The sequence below is a fragment of the Siphateles boraxobius genome, unplaced genomic scaffold (genome assembly GCF_051911475.1).
Source record: "Siphateles boraxobius isolate OS27281-9 unplaced genomic scaffold, OSU_SipBor_1 32, whole genome shotgun sequence".
Taxonomy (NCBI): domain Eukaryota; kingdom Metazoa; phylum Chordata; class Actinopteri; order Cypriniformes; family Leuciscidae; genus Siphateles; species Siphateles boraxobius.
Genome location: NW_027508942.1, coordinates 3,979,348 through 4,007,322, shown reverse-complemented (window position 1 = coordinate 4,007,322; position 27,975 = coordinate 3,979,348). Strand labels below are relative to the sequence as shown.

The 27,975-nt window shown below is 39.8% G+C and overlaps 1 protein-coding gene across 1 annotated transcript; it reads left to right on the top strand.

Moving 5' to 3' along the window:
• The first annotated feature begins 248 nt into the window (after positions 1-248).
• Positions 249-27,975, top strand: tiparp (TCDD-inducible poly(ADP-ribose) polymerase). Its single transcript, XM_077194608.1, has 6 exons — positions 249-423; positions 2,754-3,607; positions 19,122-19,308; positions 20,732-20,919; positions 23,701-23,976; positions 26,950-27,975. The coding sequence occupies exons 2-6, from the start codon at positions 2,778-2,780 to the stop codon at positions 27,395-27,397; spliced, it is 1,929 nt and encodes a 642-aa protein (XP_077050723.1). The 5' UTR covers positions 249-423; positions 2,754-2,777; the 3' UTR covers positions 27,398-27,975.

The window sequence follows — 27,975 nt, the reverse complement described above, 5'->3', positions numbered from 1 at the left end:
TTAAAACTCCTCTTCAGAAACCCACATTGTTCACATTTATATATAAACATTTTGATAATGCGATAAAAACACTGGCATACGCCACATATACAATAAACACAACACCTGACGAATTCTGGCGTAAGCAAACTAGCAGGGTGAGTCAAAAAAACACAATCACGCATCGGACAACTTCCTGATTTTTTCCTCCTTTCCAAGCTCCGCCCCTTTTGCGCCCCAGCCGCGCTGGGATTGGACGAGCGAGTCCTGTGTTCTGCAACAGCTGCGAGCCGCTCAGACGCTGCTGGAGACCGACGCGAACGCTTCACTCTGTGGATTAACGCTTTGGCTTTGTCTGTCCTATATATGAGAGAGGAGTGCGGATTCACCGGGACGGGCTACTTGCTTCGACAGTAGCATCAAAAGGAGTCGGGAAGTTTTCAGGTACTACATTTGGAAAGCACAGGAATATATATATATATATATATATATATATATATATATATATATATATATATATATATATATATATATATAGCGCGTGCGGGGAAAACGGAGCGCTTCTTTCTGCATTGCGAACCGACTGTAATAAATCGTCTAATTGCACCCGATCGCTGTGTAGTGTTGGATTCGGCATTAATGCATCGCGCTCGTGTGTTTGTGTGAGAATGGGGGCCAGGCGCCGCAGTGGGCAGTGATCGCTTTAACACAGAGTACGTGCGAACTCGAACGAGCCGCTATTGGCAACTGGCACGTACGCTCCCAACTCCATGTATCTAGATCAAGCCATCAAAATACTCCCGAGAGAGCTTTTGACTGATTTTATCGCATGGAGCAGCGTAATTAAACCATGCAATTCGATAAAACAAGACGAATATTGCTATTTTATGTTATTTGTTTATAATCTCTCATGTTTAAATACCCACTGCGCTGCTTTTGCTTGATGTTGATGCGCTGTATATATATAAAAAAACAATAGGCTAATAATAATAGGAAAGCTTACATTTGATTTGAATGCATAATTAAAGTTTTAAAGTTATAACTTTATAACACTTTATTTTAGTGTCATTGTTACACGTTAAATGTAGTTACTGTAGTGGTTACTAAAATATGCATATGCAAAACAAACCCTGACACAGTAAGTACATGTAGTTTTATTATTACACTGTAGGCTACTTAAATGTGTAATAACACTGTAACACGGACACAACAGAAAGTGTAACCATAACTTGCATTGGTAAGTTAATTATTATTTTTTTCGAATTTAGTTGTATTGTTGAAACACCTTAAAGTGAGTCAAATGAGCGGAATGGTTGATACAGATTAAATGGGTGGAAACAACGATGTTCCTATCATAATAATAAACATGATTTTACAGTGTGTTGGGGGAAGGGGGGGGTCTTGAAAGAAACTTTCTGTTTCGCTAATGCTTTTCTCTCTCTTCTCGAGAAAAGAAAGGTTTCATCTTACGCCCGGTCACCTGAATGCCCGTCAAGGGATGATCTGATATAGCGCGCGCACCATATGTAATGGTGGTTTAAATGTGTCATTTTAAACTCTAGTACACTCTGAGAAATGTTAAGTGCACACGAGAAACAAGTCACGTGGCATTAGGGCTGAAACTAACGATTATTTTGATAATCAATTAATATGTACAGTATTATTCCGAATAATCAGATGAAAAATGCAAAAAAGTATTATACATTTAAAAATTATGTTTTAATAAAAAAAACAATTTAACAATGTTATTCCACATCCTGTCCAATGCTGTCCTGCAAACAATGTGAAATGTAATGTAGTGCATATGAAAACAAACAAATATAGCGAATGTCATTAATGAGCTATTCCAACATTAGTGCCTTTACTGTTAATGCTCTCATAAATATGATTACTTGCGTTACATGCATATTTTTAAACCTTTATTTCTAAATATGTGATTCGGACAAGTTGGATAATGTACCTTTCCCAGAGCAGCTTACTTTGTGTCCTCCGCTATTTTCCACATGCGTTTTGTAGAAATAGGTTATTCGCTACAGTAAAGTGACGCGACTGGCTGATGGTTTCCCGGGCACAGCCTGTATACCTGACTAATCGATAATCAAATTCGTTGTCGATTATTTTCATTAAAGATAATAATCGATTTGATTGATTATTTGTTGCGCGATATACAGTATGCATTACAAAAAATTGACAAAATTAGACGAATAAACATTATAGACAGTGTGTGAACTATTCAATGACTTTCTGGGGAGTCAGGGTTTACAACAAATAGTCTGTCAGTAATTTTAATCTCCTGCAACCCAAAAGTGTCTACAAGTGTACACACAATTAGTTAAGTAGCATGAAGATGGATACATGTACTAAATCTATAGTAAGTGATAAATAATGTTTTGATAATACGATGCCAGATATTCAGCTAAATTGGAGAACGTGACTTTTATTCGCTAAATAGCATCTGTTTAGCTACACTGACAAGACAAGTTGAATATTATTCTTTTATTTTCTCTTCTATTCTATATCTATTTAAAAAAAATGTATACTGCGTTAGACTAAACTGGGAAGGGTCATAGCCCTTGCATACTGTTGTCCTATTGTAAGTTTAATTGCTTCTATTGTTCTCATTTGTAAGTCGCTTTGGATAAAATATTATTGTACTGGTTGCTCAATCATTTTTTAAAACAATGCATATTTTAAAACCCCCATCCATTTTGTTTTACCTCCCTGCTTATAGACAATAATATACATTTACTCATGTTGCTGTGTTTTCTGAACAGGTGTCGTGGAGACGTTTTTGCGCCATGCAGGTGGCAGTAGACACCGCTGAGCCCACTTTAGCTCTTCCCATGGACACTGGAGAGTTCCCCGAGCAGCGGATGGGACTCCCCGACAAGATCCCGTTGGTGAAGCCCTACTTCAAAAAGAAACACGCACAGAGAAAACTGGGCGCAAAATGCTTGCGCGCTTTAGAGGACCCTATTTTGAGCACGTTATTGAACTCAGACGCTCTGGTCTCGGGGGACGGAGTGTTTGTTCCTCGCAACCCGTCTCGACCTCAGAGGACTATATGCACCGCTGTCGTGGAGAAGCAGTCGAGGATTAGTCAGGTGTGCCTGAAGGAGGAAGAGGAGGAGGAAGAGGAGGAGAGCACGGATGCGGACGTAGCCGCGAGCGAGCTTGTGGGGGAACAGAAGGTGACGGATATACAGCGGGTGTCCATAGACACTAATGAGCGCGTCGAGGCGGTGCCGTCCTCTAACGTTTCGGGGTCGAAGTTAAATGACATCTACACCGCTGAGACTCTGCAGGGTGCAAATTGCCTCGCCATCAAAGAGGGCGAGATCTTTCAGGATAAAAGCGAGGAGGCCTCTTTGGATCTAGTGTTTGAACTCCTGACCCAGCTCCAGTATCACACGCATCAAGGGGATGCTGTATCGATCTGTGTGGATTTCCTCCAGGGCGTTTGCATCTATGGCAGTGACTGCGCCCACCATCACACCGTTTTACCTTACCACTGGCAAATCCACAGAGCAGATACGCAGATCTGGCAGAGCATATCGGATGACTCTCAAGAACAACTGGAGAGGCTTTACTGCAACCCAGACAACGAACATGTCAGACTTAAGTTTCTGTAAGTGCTTTTGATTTTGTCCTCTGGGTTGCTCTTGAACAACTTCAATCATTTATGCTAAGTGTGTAGTTCAGTGAGAAAACAGAACAAATTGGTGCACTGGTAAAAAAACGCCTATCATCTGGTTTAGCTGGTCTCCCAGTTTCATACTGAAACCAACCAGAGGGACCAGCAAACCAGCTGAGGCGGTTGTTTTTCAGGGAGGTGTATTGAAGTAGACACTGAACGAGTGCGTGACAGGAAGTTCCCCTGTGTGCAGGAGGTGTTGTGTTGTGGATGAAGTATATGTGACTAAGAGAGTGCATCTTTCCTATAAGCCTTCCGTTGGCTGGCCTGACATGTGGAAGCGTACTGACAGCTGTAAGCTGTGAACTTGCTCGACCCGCCTCTGCTTAGTTCGGTCAAACACACACACACACACGCTCCCACTCGCTGCGGCTTGCGCTCAGGCGGTCTCACGCACTCGTCGCTCAGACAGAGAAGGGCTCACATGCAGACTCGCTCGCAAACACGCAAATAAATGAGACATGCGTAATTATGCACACCCACAGGCTTTCATGCACGCACGCATTTCAGTCTCTGTAAATGCCTTATTTCATTTTTTTGATCATTTACACACACATCCGCACAAACAGCCTTAGTCTTACCGATCGCCATTGCCACAACTTTTTGTCCCTGAGCTGAAATCGTGGTGGCTTTGACCCAGCAAGATTTTTTATTTTGCTTCAACAAAAGGGCCCTTTTGTTTGTGAGAGTGTTGTTTAGGTCCCAAGCCTGATCTGTATGCAAAAGCGGTTTGGAAAAGGAAGTGCACTTGTGTGACAAAGCAAAAGAGACAGTGATTTTAATGCTCACCATGACACAGCTCCTGGCTACTTCCTTCTTGAAGATAGCATTGTTGATTTGTCATGGAAATTCTGCTGCGGGACGGCCAAATATTTAGGGGGTCTTTGTCTACAGGGTTTAATGGAGCGAATGGCCATGTAACCGTCTCTGTTGGCTCGATCAGCCCATGTGCTCTCAGAACCGTGGCTCCCAGTGACCTGTTTCATGTTAATAGCTAAAGCCGACCATTAACCTCCTGCTGACTTTGGTGATTTGGGGTAAAGTGAGACCCACAGGGCCTGTAAACCACACCCTTTCCTGCTGACCCCCATCTTTTTTGTATACATGGGGGATTTTTTCTCTAGAAGAAGCCATTGTGTTATGTTACTGAGCAGAAATGAGAGGGTTTATCTGACAGACGCCATTGGGCACAGAATGTAATTGCTTTAAATACAGCAAACTAAGTGCCATTTATTTGAAATGAAAATAGCAAGAACGTTTCAAGTGAAAGGGTTTTAAATGATAAATCAATAGGACATACTCCAACAGTTTAGTATTTGGAAACTTTCTCAAAGAAAGCGAAAGAAAAAGACAAATATGCCCAAAATGTCTTCCTAAATCTTCAAATACTTCAGGGCCACTGTATTTTTGAATGCCAAGACACAATATTACATTTAAAGGCATTTATTTGAAAGTAAAATTGCAGTGAAATAGAACTTAAAAAAAAAAAGGATTGTAAATGATAAATCATTGGATACAAAGTTCAGAATTATAATACAGTATTTGGACACTTTCTGGTTGTCAAACAAAAGAGGTACAAAAAAATCGCTTATTAGATCTTGATTTGACATTTTGTTTTGTTGACCAAGGTGTCTAAATACTTTTGGATGAGTATTTTTTTGAATGCCAAGACACAACAATATCCAAACTTACTAGCATTCATTTTAAAGTAAAACAGCAGATAATGAATTATCAAGTAAAACATTTAAGAAAAAGGATTATAAATGCTAATAAATGATTGTATAAAGTTAGAATTAAGATACAGTATTTGGCCACTTTCTGGTTGCCAAACAAAAGACAAAAAGGTACAAAAATCGCTTCTTAGATCTTGATTTGTCTTGTTTTTAAATGCAATGCTAATCATTTTTTATGTGGCCAAAAGTGTCCAAATTCTTTGGGCTGTTTTTAAAAAGATCTCTCAGGCTGTTACTGTTAACATTGGTTCTCAGTAATCCACAGGATTATTGTTTATATCCTAACCAATGGATGTGCCGGGTTTTTTTGTGCCATTGTGCTGCAATGTGTGAGATTTGTGACCCTTGACCCTGAACGTTTGGTCTCCATGGGAGCAGCTGAGGTTGAGATGATTGTGTTTGTCACACAATCTCAGTGTGCACCAAGGGCACGGTGACCTGAAACCAAGGTGTTTGCATGTGTGCCTGCGTGTGTGAGAAAGGAGATAACGCCTTAGACGAGCCATGAAATTATTCACATGGGTGAGGTCTCTTAACTTCACTCTTCACCGTCAGTTTGACTCATATGCATTCTTCCTGGATTCTTTCTCTCTTACACTTTTAAAAGTGTATGAATGTATCATGGTAATGATGGTGAATGTTGGTGCAGTCATTGGGGTGGGCGATATGACCAAAATCTTATATCACGATACTGCTTTAAATAAATGTATTATGGTATCAATATTTTTAATGCCATTGAATTGTCATAAATCTCATCACCAATTTCAATATCACAAAATACCTGATACTACTAGCCTAACTAACATACGAAAAACATCTCTCACGCTCACTGAAGACAAGTAAACAGTCAGTGATAAAATAGGAACAAAGAAACTTCCACCAAACAAAGACACAAATGAAATAGACCTGCCTGAAAAAACTTCAAGGCTACTATATAAATTGTATAAAGTAATCAAATGTACAGTGTAAAAAAACTGTATAGTCAGTATGTAAATGTATTCTTATTAAAGTTACAGAAGGCAGCAGATATATTAGGCTGCTGTTACTTGCATGCAAGACTGCATGCACACTGATCTAATGTACTGATACACACACGCTTTGTATTTCAGCTGTTTACGTTCACTTAAGACGCTGACAAAGACGGCCATTTTGACACACAAGCGTGTGTATTTGATCGTTCAAGCCAAATAATTGTGTAATATAATAACTGTATGAGCAGCAGCTTTGTATGTGAATGTTCAGACAGATCACGCAATCCTCTTTCACTGCTTATTGCTCTTGAATGGTTTAAATAACTTGTTTTTAAACTGCAAGCCATACAAACACATTCAACTGATAAGCTTTCCTGATGCCGCATCCCGTTAACGTTATCGCAATAGAGACGATTGTCCAAAATCACTGCTGGTTAATCATGTCTACCGGTATATCACCCTGTACTTACACTTACAAAAATGCACCATGTGTTTTTGGACATATTACCATGGTACAGTGTTTTTGCAAAGTATATTTTTCCTCTTTCATGCAATTATCATAGTGTTTTTCTTCAATCTTTTTGTGCGAATGAGATCATAAAGAGCTCTATTCTCTCTTTCAAATGTGCTTTCTAACATAAACAAAAGCTGGCAAACTTTGCAGCTGAAGTATGTTTATGTGTTCCTTTCCTGCTGAGAGGGACAAAGACAAAGAGAACGAGTCAAATAGTGGCTGGATTGTCTGAACAAACAGACCCGTCGCAGTCCCGCGTGTGCAGCGGTAGTGCACGTCCCATCGGTCTCTGCATGGTCTACAGAACATCCTGAGAGTTTTTAGAGACTTTTTTCTCCTTTCTCGTACAGAGTGCAAGAGGGAAACGAGAGTATTTATTTGCCCATTCTTCTGAGCGTGTCCTCCCTGAATGGAAACAAAAATTGAGAAGTCGAGTGTTGATTGAGGTTGATGTATTCCCTTAAACATCTTGAAGAGGAAGAATGGAAAGCCCTTTCCGCTTTATAATCAGCTGTCACTCAGAGACTTTAATACAGCTGAGTTTCCGTGTAGATGTCTAAATGATAGCGCTCGTTTTTTGGACCTGTGTGTTTCATGGAAGCTTGTACGTGTTTACTCAATCTGCTTGTGCCAGAAATATCTATTCGCATCTGATTATTTTAGTTCAGTGATGGGTACATCCTTCCATAACGCAATAAAACTAGATAGCATAGACAGATTCATTGATTATTTTAGGAGTGATATATTTTGGTCGGATTGTCCGCTCAACTTACAGTGTTCATCAGTCATCTGTTAAATAGGTTTTCTTGGTCTGCAGTCAGTGCATTGTGGGATTAAAACGCTTAATCATAAGCCAATATAAGCTATGAATTGCCAAAAGTCACCTGGTTGAACATTTAACCATTAATATTATTAATTTAAAGGGATAGTTCACCCAGAAAATGTACTCACCCTCATGTCAATCCAAACACAGAGGGCTTTCGTTCATCTTTAACACACAAAGATATATATTTTTAATGAAACCTGATTTCCGTCCTTACATTGAAAGATTAGCCTATTACACAAAAACTTTGATGCTTTTAAATGTTGTAAATTGATCGTGAAAAAAATCCATATGAATCGAGCAGTTTAATCCAAGTCTTCAGAAGAGACACGGTTGCTTTATATGATGAACACATTTCATTTAGGCTTTTATTCGCAAATAAACATTGCTCAACACAGGAAAGACACATAAAATATAGTGACTGGAAGATCAAACATGCTTTATTGATGGGGTTTGAGCTTCCAACAGAACCAATAAGGTTTGTTCTTTCATCATTTACTCTCCCTTATGTTGTTCCAAACCTTTCTTTCTTCTGTGGAACATAAAAGAAAAGATGTATTAGTGTTTTTTGTGTCGAGACTATGAAATTCAATGGGGTCCAAAACATGAAGAATGTCCAAAATATTTCCATGTATATTCTGCAGAATAAAGAAATCATACAGGTTTGGAGAGTGAGTATATGATGACAGAATTTCCATTTTTGGATGACCTATCCCTTTAATATCGTCACAGTCAGAGGCTTTGTCTGTTTCACTGTGTATACAGCATATGACCTTAAAAAAGGCGTTTGCACGTTACTGATGCGACTTCTGCAGCTGCCCTGCATGTCACTGTGTGTGTGTGTGTGTGTGTGTGTGTGTGTGTGTTTTAAGTAACTGTTTGCTGATTGTGTCTCATTGCTGAGTTTACCACCTGCAGAGGTGACTGCCTTATCTCAGGGTGGGTAGTGTGTGATCAGGTGCATGTGAGTGTGTGTTTGTTTAATTCTTCTCAGACTGTGATGCTCGTGCTGGGTGAGAATAATGCTGGCATGCGGGAGGCTCATGCTGAGCATGTCAAAATTAGTTGTTTTACGTTTATGGCATTAAAGGGATAGTTCACCCAAATATGTAAATTCTGACAGTAATTACTCTCCCTCATGTTGTTCCAACCCCGTAAGACCGTCGTTCATCTTCGCAACACAAATTAAGATATTTTTGATTAAATCTGAGCGCTGGATCACTCCTCCATAGGCTTCTAAGGGATTGAAACTTGTTCCCCGAAAAAGTTATTAAAGACATCATTAAAATAGTCCAAGTGACTACAGTGGCTCAATCTTAAGTTTATCAAGCAACAAAAATACTTTTTGTGCGTAAAAACAAACAAAAATAACGACTTTTTTTAAACTATTCATTTCCTTCTCTGTTGGCCTCAAGTCAGTTAGCGTAGTGTAATAGCGTAGAGCTACGTCACACGTAGACTCACTATTGGCCGACGCTGGTCATGTGTGTGATGCGTGTGACGTACAACAACAGAAGCTTACGCTGTTACACTAGTGAACTGACTCGAGGCCCACAGAGAAGGAAATGAAAAGTATTCTCGTCGCTTTATAAAGTTAAGATTGAGCCACTGTAGTCACTTGGACTATTTTAACGATGTCTTTAATAACTTTTCGGGGAACAAGTTTCAATCCCTTAGAAGCCTATGGAGGAGTGATCCAGCGCTCAGATTTCATCAAAAATATCTTAATTTGTGTTCCGAAGATGAACGAAGGTCTTACGGGGTTGGAACAACATGAGGGAGAGTAAATACTGACAGAATTTTCATTTTTGGGTGAACTATCCCTTTAAGAAGGTAGGAAGATCGTACTGTGTTTTGGTGCTTTGGAATGAGGGGCAGTAGAGCGTAGAAATATGAAATGTCTCTCTCTGTCCTCTTGGATCTGGTCTGCTTTGTTTCTCCATTCGACCATCTGACACTGTTAACCACAGCTGGCACAGAGGTGGCTTTTCACTGGCGTTTGCGGCATATGTGCCAAGAGAGAACGGGGTGACGGGTTAAAGGCTAATCACTGGAGCGTGTCTCTCAGAAGTGGTTATATATGGAACATGCCAATCCCCACACAGACCTTGGGTTCGGGCATGCTCAGTGGTGCACAGGGATTTTAAGGGCTGCTAATCCTTCACACTTCATGCGTTCCCTTTCTCTGGCTCGCTCTTTCAGCCGCCTCCCTCCCCTAGCTTTGACCCTTTTAGCGCGGTTTCTCTTTAGTACCCTGCGTGTGTGCGTTTAAAGCTGGTGAAATCAGCAGAAGCGTGATTTAGCTTTCGGAAAAGCAGAACTGTATAGTGTTTTAGTTTGCCAGCTGGGCTTGAGTTCCCCTGTTTTGCAGAAGTGCTGGATAACAAGAGACTGGCATAACCTGGGCAAGTTAAACTGAAGCCGAAAAGCGAATCAATTTGGTCATGAACACAGCAGCTAAATACGCTTGTCACTGTTCTTAGTCCTTAAAGTCTTCTGGTGACATAAGCAGGACTTATCCAATCATTTAGTCGGCTTAAACCCCACCCCTTTCATACAATAGACTGCAAGCTCGTATTCAGATCTGCCTCCATCCAATCAACAACCAGATTGAACCAAATCTCCACGTCTCATTTTTTTCTTTTTCAATAGAGTTCAAGTTTTTTTCCCCATTAATTTTTCCCATAGGGATTATAAAATAGTCTTTGTTAAAGAGTTATAAGCCATGATGAACTAAGCCAGTCAGCTACGAGGTGAATCACAACATTACAAACTTTAATTTGAAGCAAAAATGTTTTGGATAATGGGACAAAAAGACAAAGGTTCAAGACTGTGTACTTAACGGCTTTAGTGAAGGAAAGAACTACAAGTACTGCTATCAGCGTAATACAATTAAAAACGACAGAGAGATATAAAACTACTCATTTATAAACGTTGATTACATGGATAAAAACAATATATTTTAAGTTTATTGCAAAATATGCATATGTATGTCCCTGTCACTACTGTACACAGTTTATTATAGAATTATATCATTCAGTTAAGAAAAATGTGCTCTCTGAAAATTTAGACGTTACTAGCATTTCTCATAATTAAATTTGCAAAGTATGTACTAAATTGAACTAAACTAATTGTAAATGTAGTGAAATCAATCTCTTTTAGTGATAATAATCTGACGTATTTTTGACTCATATTTTTGTGTATGCAGACAGAAGAATAATTTAGGGGATTTCAACCTTCATTTAAATGCGGTTGTGTACATGGCTTTTAAATTGTGAAACTAAAACCTGAAACATTCTCTAAGTAGGCTACATGAACAAAACAGTTCTCTTTTTTATTATCTATTTTACGTGGTGTTGCGTTTCAAAGCACTTCATCATAACGCATATAGAAGTTGTACAGTCCGTTTTCTCTGTGCATTGGCAAAACGTTTGCATTCTTGCACAGGCTTTAGTCAATACTTTGATCTTCCAATACTTTGAATATTTTAACTTTATACTGACCTTTCATGTTATTATTTCCTTTTTAGGTTATTCAAGGTCATTTTAATGTTGCTGGATAGAGAGTTCTTGAATACCTCTCGCTCTCACGCTTTTCCATCTCACAGAGTCAAGTCAAATGAGGGTGTGTGTGTGTGTGTGTGTGCACTGGCTGATCTCAGCACCTGACACCAGTGAATCATCAGGCGGTTACAGGTCACGGTCACCGTGATGATGAACACTGCCTCATGATTGGGTCAGGGGGACATCAAGTGCTTTAGCAGGGTTTACTGGAAGAACAGAACAGGTTATTCACCCCTGACTACACCTCACAGGTAGAGAAAGAGATAAAGAGAGGAGAAACTGGCTTATCAACCGCTCCCCTCTCTTCTCTCTGGTCCTGTTTACAGCTGGTATTAAGATGTGCTTTGATCGATCGGCTCACAAGTAGACGAGGGAGACACATTCCCATTTACACCTGGGGCCAGATTTACTAAACAGGGCAAAACAGCGTTGATGGGAGCGGGAAGTTCTGAACTTGATACACTGCCGACATGCAAATTAAAAAACACAGATGCAGTCAGATCATTTCCATTATGACCAACACAATCTACCAGGTAGCGTCTGGTTTGAGACGTACTTTTTTGGGGCGGTAAATAAAGTTGCAAACACCAATAAACTGACGAGCGCAGACCTTAGTAAATCACCTTGCATGATTCATTTAAATATTCTCCTCTCATAAATTTTGCATCTGAAAGGGAAACTCCTACAAATGCATAAGGTCAGCCGCAAAGATAACAGCGCTAATTTTGTGTGTCTTTAGTAAATCCTTACAGTAGTTTTTTAACGCCAAAAGAGGGTTTGAGCTGGAGCAAACTGAGAGTAAATCTGGCCCCTGGTGTTTTAATCAGTTTCTTTTGTCCACTTTCAGCCACTTCTGTCCTGATTTCTTATAAATGATAAATGTATGGGATTTTTCAGATCTTTTGATCAAATGGAGGAAATAAGCTCATGTAATTTACATATGAATGTGAATGGAGACGACAGAAAAACACACAGAGAGCATCATAACAGTTTCTGCTCTGACGGTCGCAAGACCAGCCGAACGCTGTGAGTTTGTGTTAGAAATCAGGAATGGTGAGAGAACATTGTGCTTAGTACATTTTTCATCTTCAAACCAAACTTGGGTCTCCAGCCGACAAAGTTTAAATCCCGTCCGGCTAAAGCTCTTCCCATAATGTTTACGCATGAGGTCAGTAGACGGAGAGTAGGCTTCTTTTGCGTCTGTTCGAATACATGAGCGTTTACACTATGAAAGCGATGTGTTTTCGACTACTTCTGAAAGTGGACAAGCTCAAAATGTTTTAGCCCCCGTTTACACCTGTATTTAGCGTCGTCCATCTGTGACCCGAGCGACCAAAACAAAGCTGTAAACCGGGCCTCCCTCACTGCCTTTCCTTACAGTCTCTCCATCCATATTGTCTGCTCATCTATCTAAAGCATTGGTTCCCAACAGGGGGGTCGCGGCCCACAAGGGGGCCTCAGCGAGCTCTGTGGGGGGTCGCGTCATATTTTGAAAAGTTTGGAGCAATGAGCATTAAACAAAAGTCCTTAACTTTTTCCTGTTCAAAATTTATATATTGAGCGAGTTCATCATGAATCCATCAATCCGTGTTTTTGTCTTATCCTGAACCACTATGGTACACCTATAATAAGTGTTTACATTGGGACTATTTTACACTGGTTCGGATCACTGCAGCTGCGGAGTAGCCCAGTACCTGCGTGACTCGTCATAGACGTACACAGTGAGAAGTAGTTCCGGCTACAATGTTCTTCCGAAAGACGCATTATTCCGTTAATAAACGCAAGTTTACTATCGCTCGCTAAAGCGCCAAAAACGTAAAAATTAAAGCCTCACATTGATAAAGTCTCACTAATAACGTGCAAGTATTGAGGCCCCAGACAGCAGTCATTTAGTAATAGCCTATATTCTTTCTTTTTTTACCTACACACCAGTGGGAATATTTTTGTTTTTGCATTTCAAATAGGGCCAATATATAGGCTTCTCCTAGGCTTACGTTTTTAAATTACAAAGGGCCTACTGATGTTTTTGTTATTGTATTTTCAATATTATAGGCTATTATTTGTGCATAAACCTATCTGGTTATAGTAAACATACCATTTGTTTGAAAACAACATATTTTGTCATCCTTGCTGCAAGCTTACAAGAGCGATAATATCATTAAATGTGAAGGGGGCCCTAAAATATTTTATTGGGAAAAAGGGGGTCTCAGACAAAAAAAGGTTGGGAACCACTGATCTAAAGTACGTTTATCAATCTTTTTGTCCACTCTCGCACGCTTGTCACTTTCAGAATTGCGATGTAAACTAGAAAATCCCTGGGCTTCATCATAAGTAGGTTGTGCTGGTGAGTGCAGAGAGAATCAGTTCTTGCACTTATTTTAATGACTGGAAGGTTATTTTTAGTGCTGGAGAGAGAAGGAGAGGATCGAAGCGTCCTGTGACCGCGCTTTGTCTGCGAAGGGGGGGCACGTCTATTGTTATCGCCACGCTATTACTCGGCCCGTCATGAATAATGGTGGTCATGGTTACCCGGTGCACAGGTGGCCGACTTCGGCATGCCAGGTCTGAAAAAGTGTGTGTGGGTGAGCTACTGTGAAACCTAGTCTGTCAGGAAAGCCAGCGCGAATGTGTGTGTGTGTGTGTTGCGGTGAAACACGGCTTGCTAGGTATCGCATACCTTGATGCACGTCCAAAAGAAAGAGGTAACACAAGCTGAGCACTACACAAATGCGCATGTGTTCATGTTAAAGTGAAATGGAAGCCGCGTTACTTCCCACCGCCAGATTGCCAGATAATCGGGTCTGAGAAATGACGTTATTAATGACATCGTGCTCAGATGGAGTTGCGAGAGAGCTCTGGTTGTTCTGAGATGCTGTGTTATCCTCTGGGCTCTATTATTTCATGTTGTCTTAGCTCTCTGTGGAGTCACTTCTGCAATCTCCTTAATCCCAGAATGCCCTGTTCTTTCCTCATTGAACCACATTGAACTAGCAGAGAGTTCTGGACAAAGAACGAGCGTTGCAGAGAGAAAGAACAGAAAGAAACTTTCTTTCTGCCATCATAAAGAGCCTCTTCATTTACCCAAACCAGTTTTCTCTCATGCGCTTTCACTCCGGGATGTGATAGCCATCGTTCTTGTTAATGGCTTTTGTGTGCGCCTGCTTTAGATGCAGAAGGACAGGTGGAACGAGAGTGCAGCATTCGTCTTCTCGAGAAGAGAAGAGGAGATGCTGGCACTGTCTCTGCTTGTGTATCGAGCACAGATGACTTAGAATGAGTCAGCAACACCCTGGAGCGAAACAGAGAGCAACACACTGAATCCTGCACGAGGATGTTTAGCTTGTGAAACTCATTTCTGTTGAGAAACTCCAGATCAGCCCCACTTTGAGTTTTGCATTTAAGGATTACTGAGCAGTTGTTGTGTAAGGGACAGCATTTTTATTTCTGGGATTTAGTCAGAGCAGATATTTTGTGCATAAATTCCAGGGGATCTGATCATATTGTTGTTTTACCATGTTATTTCTTTTCATAATCTCAGCTCTTTTGGATTAAAGAGAAGGATTTGTATTATTTTTTGCACTTCTTGTAGTTGAGAAAAATCACAAAAGTAAATCCATTGTCACTCCTACACATTATCTCCTTCTCATGTTTTTCTCTTCTGAGAAAGAACCCGATAATCTTACTTTCGTCTTCAAAAGAGCTGAAGACTGTGCTTAGAAGAATTGCCAACATACCATATTCAATTTAAAATTCTGAGATTTCATTATTAACTCAAATATTAGGACCAAATTATCTAAGCCAATGTTGTTACTATTGCTAACTAAAAACTAGTGACACTTTATTTCGACGATCCACTTTAGACAATCTACTAACTATAAATAACTTTGCAACTCCATGTCACCTAGCAGTCATTAGAGTATTAGTAGAGTGTCTGCTTAATTTCTGCTAAAACTTTATTTTGATGTTCCACCAACAAACATTCTACTGACTATAACTAACTTTTTACAAGTTTATGTCAACCCGAACCTAACACTCTCTAATGAGAGTTAATGTAGTTGCAAAGTTAGTATAGTAAAAATAAAGTGTAAAACTTTAAAATCTGTAATTGAAATGAAGCTTAAATTATATAGGCTACTATTAGTATATAAATAATACTAAAATAACACTGAGCTAAGGTATCACGGCTGAAAAAACTAGTATAAACTGGTCTTTGCTGGCTCAGCTGGTCTGTTGGCTTGTTTTTAGAGGGTTTTTTGGCACTTTTTAGCTGGATAGACTGGATAACCAGCTAAACCATATTATAAATACCAACTTGACCAGGCTGGGAAACCACATAGACCAGTTTAAACCAGACTGATTTAAGTAGGATTTTAAGGGAGGGATGCAGTCAACTTTATAGCTTAATCCTCGTCCTATAAATCATAAAATGTCTAATTTGTGTCTAAGACATTTTAGGTGATGTATCTCTACTCTGAGTAATAACATTTTCAGGCTTAAAGTTTCACATTCTTTGTCTAGATGTTCAGGTTTTGTGTGTTTCGATTACGGGTATGTGGGAAAAAGTTGTTTGTGAGCCGTCAGTTTCATTCCCCCACAAGATAATGAATGTTTTCCAGACGTGAGATTACACAAGCAATCTACATTGTGTCCCCCAGCAACTGGGTGTGTGAGTAAGTCTAGATTTAGTGTGGTCTGAAGGACATGAATGCCTCCAAATGTGAAAGTCTGGTTTTATCTGGTGCTTGGCTCTGATGGAAGTGTTCGGGGAACCGTCCGGTCTCTCTGTTGGTTGTTGAGCCAGAGACCGTTTGCTAGGGCAGAATGTGTGTTTTTGTGCCCGGAACTGTCTGTGAAAGACAGGCTGTCCCGAACACGCTGCTTTAGAGCGATTCTGGGTGTGTATGATTGAAGCCCATGGTGTTCCAGTTGAGAGGACACAATGTGTGTTTTTCTCTGAAAAAGAGAGTGAGGACTGTTCTTGTCGATGCTGAAGATTTTGGGGCCTGAATCTTAAAGGAATAATTTCCTACAATTAAAATTCTTTCATTATTTACTCAAGTTGTTCCTGCATGGCTTATTGTGAAATTGTGAATTTTTTACATTATGAAGTGAACGAGGGCCAAAATGACAAAAGCACCATGAACTAGTGCCCTGAAACAAGTGACTTGTGTGCAAATCTAGTGTTATGAAGCAAATACACTAGTGATTGTGTCAGTTCCGACTGATCCTCATTTCAATTTCATTTGTCATATGGCTTTGGATTGAGCAATTGATGACAGAATCTTAATTCCTGGATGAAGTAAACCGTTTACCTTGTTTACACAATGGGCTTAATTTTGGCAAGGAATGCTGGGAAACACTCAGACAACATGTTCTGTGTGTGAGTGACTGTTTCATGCATGCGTAGGGTTTGGTTTGCTAAGTCAGTTCAGTAGGTCAGTTAAAGCAGCAATGATAAGCATCTTCCTCCCTCTTTCTCTCTTACACACATGCATGCATGGGAAGTCTGGGCCTGGTTTTGTTTGTCATGCATTTAGATTAGATTTGGTGTCTGTTGGCATGATTTCAAAGATGGTAGGACATTGTGTGAGCATGATTCTTTCTTTTCTGTGCCATCTGTCTGTGATGATAGTTTTGGCAGCTCACTTTGTTCTTTCAGATGGATCTCACTGAGAAATATCCTGGTCGTATTTCAAAAATCAAAAGAAAAAAAAACTATATTTTTTAGTTTAAAGCCCTTTTTTAAAGGTCCTTTTTGTTTGTTACTTTATTACATTTAGTTTTCTTTGAAAACAGCTTCACAAACAGTCTTTTCAACCGCACACAGTATCATTATTTCTGTGTTGCAAATATTCACATTATCAAAGAAGTTCTGGGGTAAAAGTTTATAGTTCGGATATAAACACTGATGTGTACGGAAGCGATCAAAATTGAGTAACTTCCATCGTTACACCAGTAGGTGGCGACAAATGACTGTTAAAAATGTATTTGCCATTGAATCATTCAGTCAAGAGTTTCGTTCAAAAAGGCTGATTCATCCAGTAATGAAACAAGTATTTATGAGTAAGTCATTGAATCATTTATTCAAATTAATAAAACATTTCAAATAGACAGCAGTATGCATTTTGTCGTATGTTATTTTGTTTAATTGTCTGTTCAGAATCGTGGGAGAATCGTGTACACTATTCGAAACAAAGAATTGTGATTCTCAATTTATCCAGAATTGTGCTGCTCTAATTACTTGGTAAGACAGAATTCAAAATATCTCCAAATTTAAACTGACCAATAAAATAAAGTCGATAAAAAGGACTGAGATCATCCCAGCATTTTATAGTGCTTTATTTTTTTTAATTTATTGCAACAGAGATTGCTTTGGACCAGTGTGCTCATGTTTAGTCTACTAATGCCATGTTTCGAAGGCTTGTTAAAGCTCACTAGTGGCCTCTTGCTGTTTAATTGTATTTTGTGTGTATGTATTGTTGAGTTTGTTGAGATCTTCTCTCTGCACGGCCTCCTGTGATGTGCTCTGGACTTCCAGTGTTTAGTCTACCTCCCGTCTGTCCGCCGCGTTCACTCTCGAGTGTTTCTTTCAGGCCTCAGTCCACCCATCCTGCCAGACCGCCATGTCCTTCTGGTGTGCGCCTGAGATTAGCTCTCAAAACTCAATGCTGTGTTGATATTAAGTGTGTCGGGCAGTTTCGGTCTAGTACACTCAGCAGTTGTCTGGGCCTTTGACCTTTATTGGTATGTTTGAGAGAGAGTTTTATCACTTCTCTCACCCCTCGTTGCTATATCAAATAATAATTTGTGGTGTTTCATATTATTTGACCTCTCAGGAACCTATTAACTCATTCCCCGTCATTGACGTACATTTCTGGCTTTCCGTGTTTTCAGTGTTATACGGTAGGGGGCGCTGTTAAACATCTTCTGATAGAGTACTGTGAAGAAGAAGCAGAAACAAGCGATAGAAGCATTGCGGACGCTCATGTAAAATAACACGATTATCAAACATTAAACCGCATATAAATCAAATCTGCCGAATGTTACTGAATGAAGTGTCGACACAGGACTGTGAAGCTTTGAGTGCGTTGACTCGATCTACTCCATCTGTGTTTTGATCGTAGTTCTGAATCCCATCCAAAAGCACGATTTTCAAAATCACGAGTTATGAAGCTATTTTTATTTATTTTTTTTCAGTTTTTTACAACTAAATATTTTGAGGGTCCGTGAAACTTTTGTGAAAATGATAAAAAATGCTGGTGGTGGCTAGCATCATTTTTCATTTTTAAACGGTGGCGGGTAAAGAGTTAATAATGGGTGGTTTGCTATGTGTGTGACTAGCTTTGAGTAGAAGCAATTTGAGTGTGTTTGCAAATGTTCAGATGATTTGACCATTAAAAAGGGCCTCTAATTCTTCCACTTGTAGAATTGAGTCTGCATGTGGGTTGGGCATTATTGGAACTACTTTTGCCCAGACATTTCAACTTTGACCCCAAATCCTCTTTGTGTTGATGAGTAAGTGTAATCGATGAGGGCATTATCAGTGAGCCGGGTGACCTAAAAAGCCGGGGTATAAACACAGGGGTCAGTCGGGGTCACCGTTCCTCCCCCATCTGTCTGGAGGACAATCTCACCCTCAGTTTTCAGTATTTGAAGACCACAAAGACCAACGGAGAGTTTTCCAACAATCCCAAGGTATTTTGTTGGAATTAAATTAGGTGTAAGACGTTGCTTTTCTTCATGGCTCAAGAACAGATTATTATTAGCTGTTGGGAACTGTTTTTATTTTGTGATGTGTTCTGTTTTTATGTGTTTACATCTGTTTACTTTTGCTTCACACACAGCGGTCGAGTGTTTACGTTGGACTTCAGTGCCATGCGAGTGTGTGACCTGGAGTTTGACCTGGTCAGGCGTTTGTCCACGCCCCCCAGCTCCGAAACCACACCCACAACCACAAGCCCCACCCCCGACTGCCTGTCCGTGTGGAAGTACTACTGTAGAGATAACTTCGGCTGGAGGGAATATTCAGAGGTGAGACACCAATCTTTCTCTTCCTTGCTTTAAATAAGCAAACAATTAAATGATATGTACACATTTGGGCTCAGTAAGATTTTTGAAAGAAATTAATAATTTTATTCAGCAAGGATGCATTTAAGGGAATGTTTTATTCTGTCATCATTTACTCACTCTCAAGTTGTTCCAAACCTGTATGAGTTTCTTTCTTCTGATGAACACAAAAGATGATATTTTGAAGAATGTCGGAAACCGAACAGTTGATGGACCCCAATTGACTTCCATAGTATTTTTTTTTCCATACCATGGAAGTCAATGGGGTCCAAGGTTTCAAGTTATCACGGTTTCCATAAAAATGATTAAGCAGCGCAACTGAATAAATCACACTGAAAACTGGATTAATGGCTTCTACAAATCCAGCTTTGCATCACAGGAATCTTAAAATATATTAAAATAGCAAATAGTTGTTTCAAATTTTAATAATATTTCACAATATTACTATTTTTAGTGAATTTGTTTTTCCCAAATAAATGTAAGCTTGGAGAACATTAGAGATTTCTTTCAAAAAAAAATTTTGTTAAAAATTGTATCGATCCCATACTTGTGTATAATTCTTGATTTTGGGTAAAAATAAAACCTAAAAACTGTTCTCGACAGAGTTTTGTGTGTGTGTGTGTGTGTTTGTGCTTGTGTTTGTTTGTGTGTGTGTGTGTGTGTATGAGTTTGTTTGTGTGTGTGTGTGTGTGTGTGTGTGTGTGACAGTGAGTGAGTGAGTGAGTGAGTGTGTGTGTGTGTGTGTGTGTGTGTGTGTGTGTGTGTGTGTGTGTGTGTGTGTGTGTGTTTGTGTGCGTGTATGAGTTTGTGTGTTTGTGTACGTGTGACTGGGTGTGTGTTTGTGTTTTTGTATGAGTGTGTGTATGTGTATGTGTGTTTGTTTGGGTGTGTGTGTGTTTGTTTGTGTGTGTGTGCGTGCGTGTATGAGTTTGTTTGTGTGTGTGAGTATGTGTGTGAGTGAGTGAGTGAGTGTGTGTGTGTGTGTGTTTGTGTGCGTGTATGAGTTTGTGTGTTTGTGTACGTGTGACTGTGTGTGTGTTTGTGTTTTTGTATGAGTGTGTGTGTATGTGTGTGTGTGTTTGTGTTTGTGTGAGTGTGTGTGGCTGGCTCAGTGAAAATGCGTGTGACTGTGTTGTGTGTATCTCAAGTCCAACTGGCTTACACACACACCAGAGAAGACGTCCTGTTCTATTCACAAGCGCCTGAAATCAGAACATTGCATAAGCGTTCCTTTGGTAACAAAGCTTTTTATTTCCTGTGAAAATCTCCTATGATGGATACATTCTGACCAGTGCTCCGGATGAATCGTGTGGGAGTCGGAGCGCATTTAAGTGTGCTGTTGTTCTCTGTTTCTCTGTGAAACTCATTTCCTTTCTCCATCTCACAGCCGGTGGTTCGGTTGATCGAGGAGGCGAGCGGTCGAGGTCTGAAGGAGGTCCGTTTCATCACACTGCAGAATCAGTACATCCTGAACATCCGCGAGGGCTTCCAGCAAAATGCTGTTTTCGGTTTCCGCCGTCAGATCAAAAAACGCCCGCTGTTCCGGTCCTCCATCATGCTCACGCCTTACCTCCAGTGAGTATCTGCCTTCAATAGCCACAAAGTCTCTTGTTAGACACTCCTGAGTTCACACTGAATGTCCCATAACAACCAATTTGGCCTTCATTTTGGTTAAAAATTAGTTTGTTTAGTCCTCTGGATACGCTCCAAAACCCCAAGATAACTCGCAAGTGGTTCACTGCTCACCGAGAACACATATCAGACTCCAGATTTAAAGTGTATCTCATTTTAATTGCTTGAAGAGCCTCCAGAACACTTTCCTGACACATAATATTCATACTTACCTAAAGTTAGAACATGGACTGCGGCCTAGGCTTTTCCATCATAACTCTCATGAGGAGAGAATCATCTGTCGTCAACTGGAGTGCTTATTTACAGGGACAAAGAAAAAACTGAACGCAGCAGATGTAAAAAGGTAGAGAAGGAGGGTTTACTCTGTGGAAGAGTTTAACGTGACCAAATGAAAGTCCAGGTTCTGATTAGCTCAGGATTTTTGTTCTGGTGACATTTTCCTGTGCTGTCTTTCATCTTTTACATCTACTAAGTCACTCAGGCCTGTGAAGGGTCAGGGAATTATGGATACTTTTTCCCTGTATGTTCCCCTAAAGCTAAATGAAGGCGAACAGCAGTTTTTAATCTTTTCCCTCGTTTTTACTTTTTCTTTCTCAATAGATTCAATGTGTCCAACCTCCGCCACGAGCATTAATGGGTCAGAATCAGGGCTGAGCGAGATATTATTTTAGTGAATTTTTGACAATATTCAGTATATTACCTGATATGTATTTGCTCTCTAATTAAACTAATTTTAAGGACCGAACCCATTGTAACAAGTACGTACTTTAAAAATAATTATATATTTTCCACATTGCTAAACATAACCATGAATAGTGATATATATGTATATATTTAAAAATGTGTATCCACCAATATAAAAATATTTATCTACTTATACCTTTCAAAAAATTTTGGTCAGTGCGTTTTTGCTGTTGTTTCTTACTAATACTTTTATTCAGCAAGGACAATTAAATTGATCAAAAGTGAATTTTACAATGTTACAAAAGATTTTGGTTTCAAATAAATGAAACCTTTCTTTTCATCAAAGAAAAATGTTGCACTCAAATTTTAATAATTAAAATTAATAATAATAATCTGAAATGTTTCTTAAGCAGCAAATCATCATATTATACTGATTTCTGAAGGATCTTGTGACACTGAAGACTGGAGTAATGATGCTGAAAATTCAGCTTTGATCACAGGAATAAATTACATTTTATAATATATATTCACATAGAAAACAGCTATTTGAAAGTCTAATAATATTTCACTGTTTTTACTGTATTTTTGATCAAATAAATGCAGCCTTGAGCAGAAGAGGCTTTCAAAAACGTATTCAAAAACTGATTCATGAAAATAAAATAAACTCCCCGTCTTTTTTTTTTCTTTTTTGCCACTGATGTTTAAATCAGACATGCTATCCATCTTAACACTCTCACACTTGCAAGAGAAATAGGGAATGTCATCTCATTCCCATCATGCTCCTGTTGTCAGGAAGAGTGACTGCGATGCCGGTCCACACATCTAAAGAGTCCTGCAGCGTCAGGAACACACTGTCCCGAGCGCAGGGATGCAACTCATTAGTGCGATTGACAATTTGGCCGAACCGCTGCCTGAGATAATGCTCAGCAAGCAGCATAAATCTCCCTCTCGTTCTCACACACACAGACTCTCTTCACAAACAGACCCTTTCCCAAAAGTATTTGCTTATCTCTTCAATACGATTGGCCTCGTTTCTTTCCATTCGCTTTTACACAATATATGGTTGTTGAAATCCTGCAGTTCTTGCTTCAGGAAGCAAGTCGAGAGAGGAAGGTAGCGCAAGATAAAAGTTAACGGATGACTCATAAAATAGTCACACTGACTAGAGGGATAACGCTCACCTGCTAGATAACAAGTGCCATATTGAGTCACAGGCCGAGCCCTGACCTCCATTTAACCACAGCCTCATAAACACACTGAGCTTAAATTGAACTTTCTCCCAGTTTATCTCTCGTAAGGTAATAATGCACTGCCGAAGCTACACTAAAGTAATTTCTGTAGCCGTTAGTTTCACAATTCAACGGTTATGTTTTTATTCATTTATTTCTGTGTGTTGCATCATTCAGGGCCAGATTTACTAACGGCTTTCCCCAGTGCAAACACTCATTTATCATTAGGCAAGGCAAGTTTATTTATACTGCACATTTCATATACGATGGTAATTCAAAGTGCTTTACACAGAAAGGAATTAAAATAATCACAAAATAAAAGCAAGGAAAATTATAACAGTTATAAAAGGAATTTAAAGAGTAAAAAGATGATACATAAATAAACTTCTCATCCGGCAAAACACCGGTGTATCGTATTTAAAATTACATTACAAAACTACTGTCAGGATTTACTAAAAAACACGCAGTGCAATTGCAGCTGACCTTATTACATGCGCATTTGTAGGAGTTTCCCTTTCTGATGAAAAATTTATGAGAGGAGAATATTTAAACGAATTACGCAAGGTTTAAATTTACTAAGGTTTGCGCTCGTCAATTTATTAGTATTTGCCCCATTATTTAATGCCCAAAAAAAGCATGTCTTAAACCAGATGCTAATTTGCGCTGCTCTTGGTAGATTGTGTTGGTTGCCAATCCGGTTGCCTCTGTGTTCTTTAATTTGCGTATTGTTTCTCTCTCACGCTAATTTGCCCTGTTTAGTAAATCTGGGCCTCAATCTCTTAATGATCCCATGTTTTCCTCTCTTCATTAGGACTCTCGGTGGCCTTTCCTCAACATTTCTCTCCTCCCTGGAAAGTTCTGGAAACCAGCCTCTCTCTCCGACGTCAAGCACTCCCTCCAAAGTGTACCCTGAGACTTGGTTACCCATGAACACCAGTCAGGACTACCTGCAGGTGCCCGTGTCCCGGGATGATCGCAGCTACCGGACCGTTTACAGCCTCTTCCACAAGACCGTGTCTGAGACCAAGTTCCGCATCCTGAAGATTCTCCGTGTCCAAAACCCCTTCCTATGGGAGAAGTACAAAAGGTGTGTCTCAAATAATCCTTTGTGCAAAGTTGTTTAGACTGTGCATGCATGGCCAAGACGGTGTTTAGTAAACACTGAGATTACAGACTGGTTGAAGACAGACAATAAAAGGTTATCTTGGGAGTTCTGTGTTTCAGAAACGTCTGTAAAGTGAGTTTTCATCCCCACCCCTTCACAAGTCTTTGACGTTTGCATTCACAATGCTAGGTGTCAACCGCGCTAACGGTTCTTACATAGTTTTTGTTGGTCGGAAACAGCTGTGTTTTTGTGGTAGATCCATGAGGTGAACTTCTCAGTGTGTGAACGTGTAGAGAGGAAGAGAGTGAGAGAGGAAAGGGGCTAGTAGTGAAGCCTTGGTGTACTTTAATAAGATATTGTCATGGAAATACGCTTTCGTCCCTCTCAGCTGCGGATGATAGGTCACAGAAAAGGGATGAGTCAGGATCAGGAAGTGAGAGTTACTGCTGACTCGTCAGAAGCACGCGACTGATTCGATTAATCCTTGCATATTTCAGAGTGTCTAGTAACGCATCGTTGGAGTAATTGCTGTCTTTGAATGCACAGTGGACATAAATATGATAATGGGGTGACCGATTAGGTATATTAAATCTTGAAAGTCTTTTCAAGCCAAGGACCCTTAAATATAATGACTCCCTTTTTTAAAATTGAATACAAACACAACAAAAAGTTACAAGTATACTAGGTGAACAAGAAAAAAGAAACGCATAAGGTAAAAGGAGACACATACAAACTTGCACACATACAAATATACTTATGTATATATACATATACACAAGTATAATAAAACAGTAACATTATCAATCATTATTCTGTAAAACTTTTTTTTAAATTAAACCCTAAAAATAATCTTTTATTCTATTTTTATTATCTTTTTTTAATTTGTATTCTTTTAATCCTTATTCTAGCCAAGAACCGTCCACTTAGACAGGAATAGGCTGATCAATATGCAAAACATCCATGTATAGTTTTTCTTGGCTTTTCTGTGATGAGTAAATCTGAAATCCTATATATCGCTGGGAGCTGAATATACAGGTGTGGTTATGTTATTTACGTGCTACTACGTGTCTCAGACAAAACTCTTGAATATCATTCAAAGATTCAATGCAATGAACCACTCATAGTCCAGCAATTAGTTGTTCCTGGCAAGCACCTATTGTAGTAGCCTGGGAAAGAGAGCTGAAGGAATAAAGGTTGGTGTGTTCATTCATATGCCTGTGCAGGTGAAGATCTTTTGTACAATAGTCTGAGTGTTTCCAGGGTGTTGGCCAAAGAGAGAATGTCACTGGGTAAGCAGCATGAAAGCGGATTTGTTTGCATCAGTAATAGAAAGAACAAAACAGACGGATGGCAGAGTGGCTCGGTGTAAAAGAGCTTAAAGGAGATGAAAGGAGAAGCTGAAACAACACGAGTGATGTCTTCACTGACGCATACGGAGGCGCTGCTCCCCGTTAGCATGTCTGTCGGTGTCCGTCGGGTCACATGAGGTCAGTTAGAGATCAGAGAGTTTCTCTCAGTCAGGCTGACCTTCGCGTCCCCTCGGCACACAACAATAGAGCCACAGACTCGGGCTAATGCTGACTGGGTTCACTCGGGTCCCTGGCGCTCATCTGTTCACTCACCCTCTCTGTACCCTCTCACTTCTCTGTTTCCATTTGACCGGATGACAGGCTGAGAACTCAAGAGTTGAGCTTGTTTTCTTGTTTTCGTGCGAGGACAGCTGCCGTGCTCTGGCTCAACAGAAACCTTTTTTTTTTAAATAGTTTTCATACTGTTACTGTTGACATCAGAGTTCAAAAATGTACTTTTTTGCCACACCTGTCAACCTAGCCATGAAGTTGTATAGGGAAAGGAATAGGATATGTTTTCCCTTGCGTAATTAAAACTGCTAAATGCAATCTTTAGTACATTTCAAAATATCCATTTTCATATTATGCATTATAATGTGATGCCTAAATTCACTTGCAGCAATGATTGATTTTAGTTTTAGTGTTTAATTGACTGGACTATCGGCTTATTAGTATCAACTAGAATTTTAACTCTTTCCCCGGCATTGACGTAATTTTCTGTCTTTCTGTGTTTTCGCTGTTACACATCTTCTGAAAGAGTGCAGATTCTCCTGATCAAAACACATGCGAAGAAAAAGCAGAAACAAGCGATGGCATATGTAAGCAGATGCACATGTAAAATAACGCGATCATCAACATTAAACGGCATATAAATCAAATCTGCCGAATGTTACTGAATGAAATGTCGACTCAGGACGAGCTGCAGGACTGTGAAGCTTCGAGTGTGTTGATGGACTCGATCGACTCCATATGTGTTTTGATCATCGTTCTGAATCCCATACAGATGTAGTCTTTTACAAAAATTTGATTTTCTCAGCTTTTTCCTCAAAATGTTGCTTTTTATGAAACTTACCCACATTCAAGTGTTGATAAAAAAGGAGTGATGAGGTTAGAATAAAACGGGTTTTTTGTTTAAAAGTAGAGGATCTCCTCTTTCCTTTGATATATTGCATGTTCAGATATTCATACAACAAAATATTCTGGGGGCCTTGAAACTTTTGTGATAATTGTCAAAAATGCTGGAGTTGTCTGGCAACTTTTTTTTTTTTTTGTCTCTGTCATTCACATTTAGATGTCCTGACCTAGATAAACTTATGCTACATTTTGATTCTTAAGAAAGTTGTAACAAAAGTTTTCTTTAGTTGATGGTTTTCATGTTTTTAATTTACATCGGCAGTCTACTTGCTTGCCTCAAATTATTGTTCTTACAATTGAATGAAAACCATGTATTATGTTGCAGTTCTTAACAAAGTTACAGGCCAACTGGTTTGAATCCTGGTTTTCTTACACAATATTTGTCTGTTCCGTCTTTCCTTTGTCCTCTTATTTGTCTTGCCTTTTTATATCGATGTTTAATTGAAATGTCTGTTTCTCATTCTCTTCATAGGAAGAAGGAGTACATGTCACGTCGCATGTCTGAGATGGACCGCATGCTGAACGAACGTCACCTGTTCCACGGCACGTCCCAGGATGTGGTGGACGGCATCTGCAAGCACAACTTTGACCCGCGTGTGTGCGGAAAGCACGCCACCATGTTCGGCCAAGGCAGCTACTTTGCGCGCAAGGCTGTCTATTCCCACAACTTCTCCAAGCGCTCGCCCCGCGGTGTGCACTACATGTTCCTGGGCAAAGTGTTGACAGGCAAGTTCACAGTGGGCAACCCTTCCATGCGCCGACCACCTCCTCTGAATCCAAGAGACGCCTCCAGCGACCTATTTGACTCCTGCGTGGACAACTGGATGGACCCACAGATCTTTGTCATCTTCAATGATGATCAGAGTTATCCATACTTCATCATTCAGTATGAAGAGGTGAGCAATACAGTGGCTATTTGAAGAGCACTGCACATCTGGATACCTGCACACGAGACTTGAGACTTGTGCGCACGTTCGGCCAGTTCGATAGGAGACGGAAGTGGTTGTGCGCCGGCACTCTGAATGGAAATCATGGATCATATGGGATACATTTGGATATGGTTCCCACCCTCAGTCCTGTGTGAGGGTTTCTGTGTGACCTTTCAGTGCCCATCTTCTCATACCCCTGTGAATACAAATGGGGATTGTGTGTATGTGTGTGTGGTGTCCCTCCTCTGTGTTGGACATTTTAGTGTGTGAATCATGTGTGTGGACGAGTGTCTCTGCTATGGATTTTTTGGCTGACCATGGATTGGGACACGCTTTAGTAAAAGGCCCGTCGAAGCTGTTGTTGCAGCTTCACATTCTTATTATTTTTTCCCAAAAGACTCACCGTTTCCCATTGCTGCCATTCACGTTCCATACTTGCTATTTGTTCGAAGTTGTAAATATGTTCTCCTTGTTTATATTTGAACTGTGTGCCTTTTGTTCATAAATAAATTGTTTATTTATGTTAGTCAATGTAACAAGTAAATAAAAACAATTTCAAGAGAATGTAA